Source organism: Elgaria multicarinata, chromosome 3 (assembly GCF_023053635.1).
Source record: "Elgaria multicarinata webbii isolate HBS135686 ecotype San Diego chromosome 3, rElgMul1.1.pri, whole genome shotgun sequence".
Taxonomy (NCBI): Eukaryota; Metazoa; Chordata; class Lepidosauria; order Squamata; family Anguidae; genus Elgaria; species Elgaria multicarinata.
Window position 1 is genome coordinate 16605695 of NC_086173.1, and position 12564 is coordinate 16618258.

The 12564-nt window shown below is 48.4% G+C and overlaps 1 protein-coding gene across 2 annotated transcripts in view; it reads left to right on the forward strand.

Moving 5' to 3' along the window:
- The window catches only part of SRPK3 (SRSF protein kinase 3), a 30174-nt gene that overhangs the window by 11686 nt on the left and 5924 nt on the right, over positions 1-12564 (forward strand). For both annotated transcript variants that reach the window (XM_063119409.1, XM_063119410.1), the window contains 6 exons: positions 71-96; positions 2569-2713; positions 5152-5430; positions 6289-6386; positions 7371-7478; positions 9908-9977. In XM_063119409.1, the coding sequence (XP_062975479.1) occupies positions 71-96; positions 2569-2713; positions 5152-5430; positions 6289-6386; positions 7371-7478; positions 9908-9977 (726 nt within the window). The remainder of the gene's footprint in view (positions 1-70; positions 97-2568; positions 2714-5151; positions 5431-6288; positions 6387-7370; positions 7479-9907; positions 9978-12564) is intronic.

Sequence of the window (12564 nt, forward strand, 5' to 3'; positions counted from 1 at the left end):
GGAATCATTTCTGTCTCTTTCTCTCTCCCCCTTTTCTCTCCTCACTCCATCTGTGCACTTCTTCCCTCAGTCAGCTCTGCACCCCAGGAAAGCCTGGTAAGTCCCCCCACACACTCTCTCTCTGGGTGCCCCTACCCCATCCAGGGGTGGTGGGGGGAAATGGAAGTTTGCGATTGTCTGTCTTTCGAGCTTGCTCATTCTGTGGAGCTAGCTGGCTGCTGCCCACCACAGCTGTTTGCCTTGTGTGTGTGGATGGATGGATGGATGGATGCGTGGATTGATGGATGGATGCATGGATGGATAGATGGGCCTTCACCCCACCCCACCCCCTCACCTGGTTAGCAATTTGCATCCAAGGCCACACCTGCATTTACCAACAGTCCAGACATACAGATCCAACCAAAGACATTTTTTTCACATGGAAGCCAGCAGCAGCGAAAGGAAGAGCGATCCGGACCATGCGTGGGCTGTTCTCAGAGCAGGTTGTGAATCAGAACAGTCTGTTTCTCACTCTGCCCGCCTGCAAGGGCACTCCAAACCTGTTGCCTCAGGGCAGCCGCTGTCTTGCTTCATCTTGTGATTGGTCCACCACAGCCTAGAGAGGGAGAAGACGATTACGGTCTAGAGTCAGATTAAGAGTCTTACCAATATTTGGGATGTGTATATGTCAACCACACGCCCACACCTGAATGCAAATGAAAAACCTAGAATTCTTTGCATGGAATGCTATGTAGGCTGAGCGAATTTGCATAATTCCACTAACTTTACTGTGTAGTCTTAAAATAGGATTTCCTTTGCTGAATGTGGGATGACACCCATGTTTTGTAATGTGGCTCCCAGGTGCACATGTGTGGGGAACTTGGACAGGTTCATGGACTTGCACCTAGATGGAAATGGCATAGCAATGGTCCTTTTAAAAATCCCATAATTCCTAGTTTAGTTCCTGGTTCTGATGCCCAGTGGTTGTTCCTGCTGCTCTCTTGCATTAGTGGTGGGTCTTGCAGTGGCCATTGCCTTGCTCTGCTGGACACCGAGAGGCCTGTATTTCCTATGCCCCAGAGAGGCCTGTATTTCCTATGCCCCAGAGAGGCCTGTATTTCCTATGCCCCAGAGAGGCCTGTATTTCCTATGCCCCAGAGAGGCCTGTATTTCCTATGCCCCAGAGAGGCCTGTATTTCCTATGCCCCAGAGAGGCCTGTAGTTCATATGTCCCTCTACTATAGCTTTTCTTTGTTTTCTTTTTCACACTCATGTGCCTGTTTTCCTTTTCCATCTCAAAAATGCCTGCGTATGTACTCAAACGTATATATTGCCATCTATTCATACGCGTACATCTCTCTCTATATCCCTTTTTGCCTGTGCAAGTACAAGATCGTTCCCCTTGCACACCTGTTGTGGTTTATTTGTCTTCTCATTCCCGGTTGCACGCTCTTCATGCCTGTTCTCCGGAGTTCCCGCTTCTGCCACTGAGGACGCCCTTATCTCCGTATGTCCTTCATTTGCTCCTGCCCCTCGATTTGCTTTGGCCCAGCAAGGGCTAACCCCGAGACCTTTTACTACCTTAAGTAGCAGCTCTGTGCAGCCTGAGTGCTGGGCCCCAGGGTCCCTTACAGCAGGTCTGGGGAATGTGTGGCCCTCTAGATGTGGTCAGACTGCAACTCCCATCTGCCCTAGCCTACAACATCTGGAGGGCCACATATTCCCCAGCTCGGCTTCACAGGATAAGAAGGGTCCCTGAGGCTCAGTTCTTTGTGCTCTGCTATTCTTGGCACTTCTAAATATATGATTGACCTGAACAACCGCTTACTTCCACAGTGGGGCCTGCCTTGGACCCATCCAGCTTGCTTTATAGGCCCAACTTTTGCATGTCTGTCCTGCTCTAATCCCTCTTGTTATGTTGTTTGTGTACCCTTACACAAACTTTCTCTTCCCTGGTAGGATATTCCTCACGTAGGCCCAGTGCTCAGCACGGTGGTCGACCTGTGTGCAGGCTGTACCACTTCTGATGGACAGTGAGAGCTGACATGGTTGACATCTTCCTCCATACCCAAATAAACAAATACACCCTGCACGTAGAATATCTGCAGGTCAGACAGTGGGGCTAGGCTAGCCTTCTTACTTGGCACACTAGTTTTCTCTGTTGAGGGGGGAACATTTCAATCATATGAGCCCCCACCTGCAGTCCGGAGTGGAGAAGCTTGGACACCGCTGTACTTAGTACTAAGGCCTTAACACTTGTACTGTTTCTATGCATTTCCTTGTGCACCTTACAAATACGCAAAGCCTTTTTTTTTTTTGCTACGCTTTCCCCCCTCATTTGTTTGCACACTGCTATTCTCTTGCACTTTGCGTGTCTTGGTGTGGAATGACACCTCTGCTGTTCTGGGGGACCCCTGCCCACTGACAGTCCCAGGTGATTCCCTTGGCTTGCTCTTTCTAATTCCCCCCGTGTCTGCCCCCTAACCCCATGGACTGGCCCGTGGCTCATTGGCATGCTTCCACACACACGTCCTACCCACCCCCACGTTCCCACGCAGCCCTGTGACGTGAGGCCCTTTCATCTCTCAGAACGGGAAGCTTTCGAAGAACAAGAGGAAGAAACTGAAGAGGAAGCAGAAGCGGCAGAGTCAGCTCCTGGCTGAACGCCTTCGGGACCTTCAGCAACTGGAGGAACGGGCAGCGGGTGATGCCAGCGAGACCACGCTGACCCCAGGTGAGCTTAGGGATGGAGAGCAGCCTGCTGTGGTATAGCCTGTTCCCCCTGTGTGGTCAAGCCTGCAAGCTTGATGAACTCTCTCTCTCTCTCTCTCTCTCTCTCTCTCTCTCACACACACACACACACACACACACACACACACACACACATCCTCCATTTGTGCACTTGCTCTCCTTCCCCTTCGCCCAGTTTAAACATTTGGGCTTGTGTGCCTTCACTTGCTCCTCTACTCCTGTATTCAGGAGTAGAGGATTAGATGGAACTTTAATCTTCCTGTTTTCATATTTCCTTGTATTGTTATTTTATTATATTGATATGTGAACCACCTTGGGGATTTTTCACCCAAGGGTGACGTATAAATAGACTAAACAAACCACTCATGTTTCGCATGACTTTAGACACAACTGCTTGTCAGTGGAGTCACAGTTTGCATATTCATCGAGGGCTGAGCAATCTAGTGATACAGGGCAGACAGAAGAAAGTACTTTTTCACACAACACACAGGCCTTAGCTAGACCTAGCGGGATGAAGGGGTGAAGATTTCGCAATTTTTTCATCACGAGATCTCCCCCTCAGTTCACACATGGCACGCGACGACCTCCGACGGAGAGGCGTTGTGCCCGCCATTTTTTCGGGGGGTGGGGTGGGGTTAAAGGGCCAGCAGCACATGAACGCTCATGTGCAAAAGGTGAGTGATTTTTTTTTAAATAATTACTTTCCCTGCTCACCCCACCCCACCCTCGATGGGTGCAGAGCTCCTGAGGAGTGCTGCACCCAGTGCGCGGGTCCCGGCTCCTCACGAGGAATCGTGAGGAGCCGGGACAAATCGTGGCGCCCAGCCACACGTTCCGTGGTCTCGGGCTCAGCCCAAGACCGTAGAAAAAACGGGCCTAAAGGGTAGGGCGAGATCCCTGGGCAAGGGAGGGATCCCCTGTGCATCACGTGGACACACAGGGACAATCCTAGGGATCACCCCGAGATTTCGCCCCCTCTAGCTAAGGCCATAGTTAAGGCTATTTATTTATTTATTTATTTATTACATTTATATACCGCCCCATAGCCGAAGCTCTCTGGGCAGTTCACAAAAGTTAAAAACAATGAACATTAAAAACAGATATACAAAATTTAAAACCACCAAAAGTTTAAAAGACGACAATATCCATTTAAAACAACTATTCTCGGGTCAGTTAAAAACTCAGCATACGCTGGATTTACTTCCACAGGATGTGGCTAAAGCCACCAACTTAGATGGTTTTAAAGGGTGATGGGACAAATGGAGGAGGAGCTATATGCTTCCTCCAGTATCAGGTGGAGGTAGCATATAGCCTATGTGCCCCAGCTGCTGGGAAACACAAGTGGGATGGGGCTAGTGTGCTCATGTCCTACTTGTGGATTTCCCACAGGCTGTGAACAGAATTTTGGATTGGATGGACCCAGCAGGGCTCTTCTTATGTTCTATATGCATTTGCATTGCTGGTTGCAAGCTCGGCTCTCGTGGCCAGTAGCCACTGATAGCCTTATCTGCCATTAATTTGTCTAACCCTTTTTAAAACTTTTCAAGTTGGTGGCCATCGCATCATCTTGTGGTAGCAAATCTTGTAATTTAACTACATGCTGTGTTCAGAAGTATGTCTCTCTTTTTTTTAAATCTGGCCTGAATCTCCCACCGTTTAGCTTCATAGGACCGCTTGCATGCCACATCAGCTTACAGTTAGAGCCTGATGGGATTGAATGCTTCTCCATACCATCAATACATAAGTCTCTGCACATAGAAAACTAGATGTCAGAAGGGTTCTAATCTACTCTTCTCCTTGATAGGTCAGATTTCTGTGTGCAAGGATTTTAATTTTGGTGTAGAGGAATATTTAATCCTGAGAGCTCCCTGCAGCACAAATTGGGGCAGCTTCCAAACACGGGCGGACTGTCCGCCTCAGTGAGAAGTAGGGCCATAGTGATAAGAGAAATTTGAGTATTGTTCATTGGGTATTTGTAATAAATAGGTTTGATTTTTTGATGCTTTGCATTCCAAGTGCTTGAATAGGATGTCTGTTTTGATGTCTCCCTGTCCCTTGGATATCTTTTTATCCACATCTCTCCCCTTTGGCATGCACAGCTTTATTTATTCATCTGCTTGCTTATTTATAATACTTTTATACCAGCTAATATGCTAAAATCCCTAAGCAGTTCACAATAAAAAGATACAATATAAGACCAGTTAAAAATGCTAAATAATTTTTTTAAAAAGAAGCCATAAAAACCTAATAATCAAACCGGGTAATAATAAAGTCCCTTACAGGTCAGGGAAAGTTGTGTGAATGCAGCCACAGACAGAGCTCCGTTGCTCTTTCTTGGCCAAACGATGACTGCTTCATGCTTTTTCACAACATTGGGAAACTGTCTGGGAAACCCTGTTCCTCTTCTTTCCTCTCTTGTAGACCTGCATGATGGAGCCCCCATCTTGGTCTCCACAGTTGAAGGGGCCGAGCCCTTGGGGGGGTCTCTGGCCTGCAGCCCCCAGAGCTTGACATCATCCTCTGGTTTCTACACGCACAATGCCTATGACAGCTGCAATGGGCATTCTCCGCCGGGCACAGCCAGCCGCCATTTCAGCCCTGACTCGGCAACCTCAGGCTTCTCAGGGTCCCTCTTCTCTGGCTCAGCCATGTCGGGTGTTTCTAACCAGCGGGAGCGTGGAGGGCTTCTCTCCCCCAGCAGTGAGTATCCGCCTTCAGTCCTGTATCCCAACATAGCAAGGTGTCCAAGGAAACGTGTGTATAGGCCCAAAAGTTGCTTAACAGGCTTAGCCTTCCAGAACCCCAGGTTCAACATCTCCCCACCTTGGCCAGTGTTGCAACACCTTGTTCCTGAGGTAAAAGTGAAGGCGCACATGATTCTTACAGGCCAAGAGATTAAATTTTAGGATGTTTTAAGAGTAAGAATCACCCACCTTCTGAAGAGAACGTGTTTCTTCATGAGTCGCTCTTTAGCAGGTGTGGGGAATGTGTGGCCCTCCAGCAGATATTGGACTGCAACTCCCATCAACTGCGGCCAGCACAGCTAGTGGTGAGGGATGATGGGAATTGTAGTCCAGTAAGAGATGGAGGGCCATATGTTCCCCATCCCTGCTCTTTGGAGTGTCCTTCCTCTGAGGTGATTCTGAGTTATTGAAAGATGCTGTCACATTTGAGGCAGAGAATTCAGAACTGTTTACCCCTAGCAAGCCTGATGAGAAGACGACCCAACTGAAGCAGCCAATTTTACGGAGACCTAGCAGACAGCCTCCACCCCTTCTTGGTAGTCATTTTGAACAAGGCAATAAAGCGATTCCACATAATGGATGGCAATGGACAAGTTTATTTTGTATTATATTTAGTGGGGGTTGAGAGAGAGAGAGAGGAAGACGCCATTTTGAATTTCCCCCCTCAAAACACCATTTTGAGCTGATACCTCCCAAACAACACTTGGACAGTTTTTAGGCACTTCATTTTAGAGAGCAGGTGTGAGGCAGGTGTTTTCACACAATGGCGTTCCGTTTTTTAAACTCTGTTCCCGACCCTCAACTGTCCCATCAGCGTTTGGTACCTCTGAATTCCTGGTGAATCCCTTGGAACCCCAAAATGCAGACAAGATCAGAGTGAAGATAGCAGATCTCGGCAATGCCTGCTGGGTGGTAAGTGTGCCCCCCACAAACTCCCAAAGGGGGGCAGCATTGGTTGGGTTGTCCATGAGGAGTAGGAAATGGGGGTTGTGTTGCAGAGGGTGGGGGGCTGGTTTAAGGGCTTAAGCTATGGGGATGAGGGGAAACTCTGATGTGAGCAACCGGGAAAACTTCCATAGAAGTGTAAATTGCTCTTTACATGAGGAGGTATTTGCAGCAATCTTGGAAGGCACAGAGAAGAATTTTCATCCTTCCCTCTCCTCACCCAGAAAGAAATCTATATCACAAATACTTCAGGTTTTTTTTTTTCCATTTTTGCAGAGCTTAGAAATAAGTATGTTATTATTTATCACTTAGTAACTGCATTTGTAGCCCACTTTTCTTCTAATATGTTCATGGTGGGTTGCCCCCACTTTATACTCACAACAACCCTGTGAGGTAGGATAGGCTGCCAGTAAATGACTGGCAGCAGGGTCACCTAATGAGCTTCATGGCTGAAGGGAGGGTTTGAACTCTGACCTCCCTGGCAAAAGTCCCAACACTCTAGCCGCTACACCACATTGGCAACTTTATTGTCATACAGTTAAAAAAGAAACTCATGTTTGTAGAGCATATACACATGGGGAGTATATTGAGTGGTATCTCAGAGGGAGGCTTACGTGGGGGATTGGTAGGACCCATATGTTGAAAGGAGCAGGGTGTTGCGAGGGGGGCGGTGTGCTTTTTGGAAGGTAGAAGGGGGGTTAAGTAGGGCTCTGGTCTGGGGGGCAGCGCACACTAGCACTGAACTGAGGCGACTGTGTCATCATGAAAGAGGCATTCAGTTGGCCTGCACGGTGGCTCTTTGAAGGGCTTGCCTGTCGTGGGATTTTTATTTACGTTTATGACATCTCTATAAATGTACTGCTTTTCATTGTGGAGAGTGCAGGATGTGGGTTGTGTTGTCCTTGTGAGTGTACGTGTATATGGCATTCACCATCTTCCTAATTTCCTCAGCACAAACATTTCACAGAGGACATTCAGACGCGCCAGTATCGGGCGCTGGAGGTCCTAATTGGTGCCATCTATGGCACTCCGGCTGATATCTGGAGTATGGCATGTATGGTATGTTCAAGAACTTCCTTCCCAGCTCCTCCATACTACCTTCTGTGCGGGATTTTGGCAGTGGTGATGGCTTTAATTGCATTGCTCAGGGTTAGGTTTTTGATGCAAACATACTAAGTGTGGCCAGCAGCTTTCCACTGGCAAGCACATTTAAATTCTGGAGAGACCTCCCCCTCTGTTCTTCCAATGCCTGGAGAAGTGGGAAACGAAGAATCTCGCTAACCTTGCTCCGAGTCGCAAAGACACGTGGCTACTTACCGCCCACGGTCGCGAAATGCAACTCCAAGCTCAATACTACTTTGTGGGAGGCTGCAGGAGGCGAAATCTGTGGCCCTTGAGTCCTGCTTGTGGGCTTCCCAGAAGCATCTGGTGAGCTACTTTGGGAGACAGGATGCTGGACTTTGGTTGGGTCCAGGAAAGCTGCTCTTATTGTCTCTTGCATCTCTCAGCAAGGTGTCTCCTGCTCCTTTCTGAAGGCAGCACAAGTTCTGGAAGATTGCCTTGCCCCTCTACAGCCTCAGGAGAAGGGAGAGGGATCTCACCAACCTGGTGCTGAGACTCAGAGAGGCTTGGGAAACAACAAGACCGTCTTGTTGCTTTCCTCGCTTCTCCAAGGCTGAACACACCACAGATCCTGCCTTCAGTACTCAGCACAAATGAAATACCTCTGTGGTTTTTTAATTCAAAAGAAAATCGCAAACATGGCCTTCCCTTCTAACAACACTGCGGTAGCTTCGGTGTGTTACCTGCTCCCTTGCAATTCCTTTGCAGTCTGACAGACTCCTGTGTTGCAGTGGTGGAGTAATATGCAAGCTTCTTTTGAATCAGGCGGGCCCTGTGTGGCCCCTTCCGTGGCTGTTTCTGAGCCCCCAATTCTGTCGCCACCCTTGCTGAATTGGCTGCTGCCACAGCGGCACTGGCACAAAACAACAACCAATGATTTTGCAAGGAAGCCTCCGGGGAGCTCAACTCTGCTTACAAACAAGCCGTGCTCTTCCTGTGAGCCTTTGATTCCATGCAATAGTGCTGTTTTTCTTGCTACCGCAGCAAATTCAGCAGCAGTTGTATAGGTGGGGTGGAGTCCCTGGTGGGTTAATAATAATAATGAATTTATTTATTTGTTACCCGCCTCTCCCTCTGGATCAAGGCGGGGTATAACACTAATAAAAACACCATAAAATACATACAACTAATTCAAACATTTTAAACCAGTGCATCATTAAAAGCAGCACACCATTAAAAAAAGGCATCTTAAAATTCCACTGGGTAGGCCTGCCGGAAGAGATCAGTCTTTATGGCTTTCTTAAATTCTGGAAGACTGTTAAGTTGACGAATCTCTCCCGGCAGGCCATTCCACAAACTGGGAGCCGCAGAAGAAAAGGTCCTCTGGGTAATAGTTGCTAGCCTTGTTTTTGTTGGCTGGAGTAAATTCTTCCCAGAGGACCTGAGTGTGCGGGGCGGATTGTACAGTTACAGGGGAGGGCAATATGGACCCCCAAAGGTTGCCTGCCCCTGTTTTAAATTAAGTAAACCAAATGCTAGTTGGTTAATGAATTAAATGTCTTTCCTTTGTGGGAGTTGGACTAAAACCTCATGCTCTTTAGAAGCTGTAATAAAAGCCATCAAAAGCCAGGCCTGGTAGAGACAACTGAAGGCTGGTTTGCATATCTCACACAGCCTCCGAACAATGTAAAATTTCCTTTGGTATTTCTTAAACTGAGCAGAGGCTGGTAATGTGTGGCTGTCCAAATGTTTTGGCCTACAACTCCCATCAGCCCTAGCCAGCATAAACAGTGGTGAAGGCTGATGGGACTTTCAGTCTAAAAACATCTGGAGGGCCACCTGTTCCCAACCCCTGCATTTGAGGCAGATTCTTCTAAGGCTGGTACAAAGAAATGGTTTGGGCTGGTTGGGTGGGTTTTTTTCTGTCTCCGCAACATCTTCACACAAACATCCTAATACCAGTGACTGAAGCAGACTCTTCATGACAGCTGTGTGGTGTGTAAACCAGTCCACCAAACGCATCAGCATGACTCTCATGCTCTGAGAATAGCTCTGTGTGTGTTCTTGTGATCCCATTTGGTGCATGATGGCACGCGTACTCAGAGGTCACTCACAGCGCCTGCCAGCAGCAGAATCCCTTTGCCATTTACACTGGTGACTAAGCCTGCCCTGGAAACCTTTACAGAAACCAGACAGGGCCACATGGGCCCTTATGGCCAACTGCTTAGCCCTTGGTGATCTGACTCCTTGTAGTTCCCTGCCTTTGGCTGGAGGTTCAGGATTCACTAAGCACTGAAGTCCTGACATTGATCTGAAAAATTGGGATTGGCCGTGAAGGGAGAGAGGACGTCTTTTAATGCTGTAGATGTGATTATCCCCAGGAATGAGTATAACCCCCCCTGATAATTTCCTCCTTTCTTTGGCAGGCGTTTGAGCTGGCAACTGGCGATTACCTTTTTGAACCACACTCTGGCGAAGATTATACCAGGGATGAAGGTAGGAAGCTCTGCCTGGATAGTGCCTGTGCCTGTGTTGTGAGGTGTGGTTCATAGAATCATAGAATAGTAGAGCTGGAAGGGGCCTATAAGGCCATTGATTCCAACCCCCTGCTCAGTGCAGGAATCCACCCTAAAGCATACTTGACAGATGGTTGTCCAACTGCCTCTTGAATGCCTCTAGTGTGGGAGAGGCCACAACCTCCCTAGGTAACTGGTTCCATTGTTGTACTGCTCTAACAGTCAGGAAGCTTTTCCTGATGTCCAGCCAAAATTGAGCCCATTATTCTGTGTCCTGCACTCTGGGATGATCGAGAAGAGATCCTGGCCCTCCTCTGTGTGACAACCTTTTAAGTATTTGAAGAATGCTATCATGTCTGCCCTCAATCTTCTCCAGGCTAAACATGCCCAGTTGTTTCAGTCTCTCCTCATAGGGCTTTGTTTCCAGACCCCTGATCATCTTCATTGCCCTCCTCTGAACACGCTCCAGCTTGTCTGCATCATTCTTGAAGTGTGGTGCCCAGAACTGGATGCAATACTCTAGATGAGGCCTAACCAGGGCTGAATACAGAGGAACCAGTACCTCACACGATTTGGAAGCTATACTTCTATTAATGCAGCCCAAAATAGCATTTGCTTTTTTTGCAGCCGCACCACACTGTTGGCTCATATTCAGCTTGTGATCTACAAGCTGAATTGTGATCACTGCCTTGGCATTTCTTAACCTGGAGGCCATGGGTGATACCGCCGTTGTTTTTGCCTGGGCATGCTGGAACACTGAAGGGGGTACAAAGGGGAATGGAAGGGGCATGTTGGAGGGAAATGGAACGGCTCGGCCCTTTCTGCTACACTGTTGAAACCCTTGCTGTGAAAGGAAACAATGAAGAAAAGTTGCTCCAAAATGGAAAGCCAGGGCGGTAGTTGGGGGAACCTGTGTAGATCCGAGGTGGGTGCAATGCGGACTCCAAGCTTTTGAGGGCCCTTGGGCAAGAAGACACCATCAATGGGCCCCTCTCTCTCCAGGCATCTACCTTTCTCAGCGCCATTATCACCAGCAGCTCTGGCTCCTCCTCTCCCATCATGGCTACCACTTGTTTGCTTGGCATTCTGAGAGCCAGTGAGCAAGGAGGGAGCAGCATCTGCACCTCCTCCTCCTTGCCACCACCATTGTCTGGGCCAGAGCAAGAGGCAGGTAAACAAGCAGGTTGCCATGGTGAAGACGAGGAGCAACTCCAGGGGGCTCTTGTCAATGGGCCCCTGCTGGGGGGTGGATCCTTGGGCAGGTCCCCCACCGTGCCTACCCTCTAGGTGGGTAGATGCTTCTCAGGATGCGTTATTCCAAGGCCACTGCACACATTAGCCACCTTTTAGCACTGTGTTTCTCCAGGTTGGTGTGAGGAAGGCATCCCACAATGGGTTAACTCCCCCTATCGCCCAGGAAAAGCAGGGACTCACATGACTGAGTTTTAAGCCCTCTATTGGTCTGAAGCTCCTCCTAGCCAGTTCGTCCCTGCTTTTCGCCCAGGACAGAGCTACTTCTCATCTCCTCCTATCTCAAGCCTATACTTATCTCTATTTCTAACACTTTTTAAACTTCTTACCTCTTTGACTTTCTTTCTTATAACCAGGCTTTATTTTTTCATCCTCTCTTACCAAAAAACAAACAAACAAAAAACCTTTTCTGCTTCTTTTTCTCTGCCGCTTGCCTATCATTCTCTATGACCCCTCCGGCAAAGAAAAGCAAAGAAAACCATTTCGAAGCCTCAAAAGAAAAAGAAAACAATGACTCATGTGAGAGTCCTTCAGAAGCCATCAGCAGACAAAAGGATGACCTGCCAGAAAGGTCAAGGAGATAACCAGTTTGCCGGCTTATGCTGCCTACTGGCCTACTGAGTCTCCCAGCCACGGAGGATCAAAGAGATCACCAGCGCCTCGCTGAGTCTCGTAGACACCAGGAATGGTGCGATCCGGGCCTCAAAAGATGCGGCCGAGACTGAGGGAGTCGGGGGTTCAGCACGCCACCCTCTCCACTCAGAACAAGAGGAGGAAGCAACGGAGCAGCTGGATGCTCCAACAGCATCAAGGGTGAGATCAAATCCATTCTTTCTCCCCCACGTGGATGTTTCCCGCCAAACAAAGCGGGCGGCCATTTTGAGTTGCAGTTTCGATTCCATCTTGCAAAGGGAAGCCCCTCCTCCTTCCACCTCCTCCATTGCTCAGACACAGAATAATGAGATAGCCCCAACGCCTATCCTAAGCGTGGCTCAAATAGATAAATCTGTTTTAGCACAGATCACTAAGGCAGTACTGGATAATCTGTCTGACCATTTGTTAGACAAGCAAACCTTGAGATCAAGCCGTTCTGCAAAACGCACCAGAAGCTTGCACACTTCTGAGTCTTCCTCCTCTCCTCCTCCACAATTAGAAAACAAAAATAAAAACAATGATAAAACAAAAAACAAAAATAAGGCTTTCAGGTCAAAACAGCCCAATTCTTCCCATAGTCTGCACTCATCAGCAGGCTCTGGGGACGACTCTCCAGACCCACACTCCATAGCCAAAGGTCGCTCTAACAAATCCAAGACCCC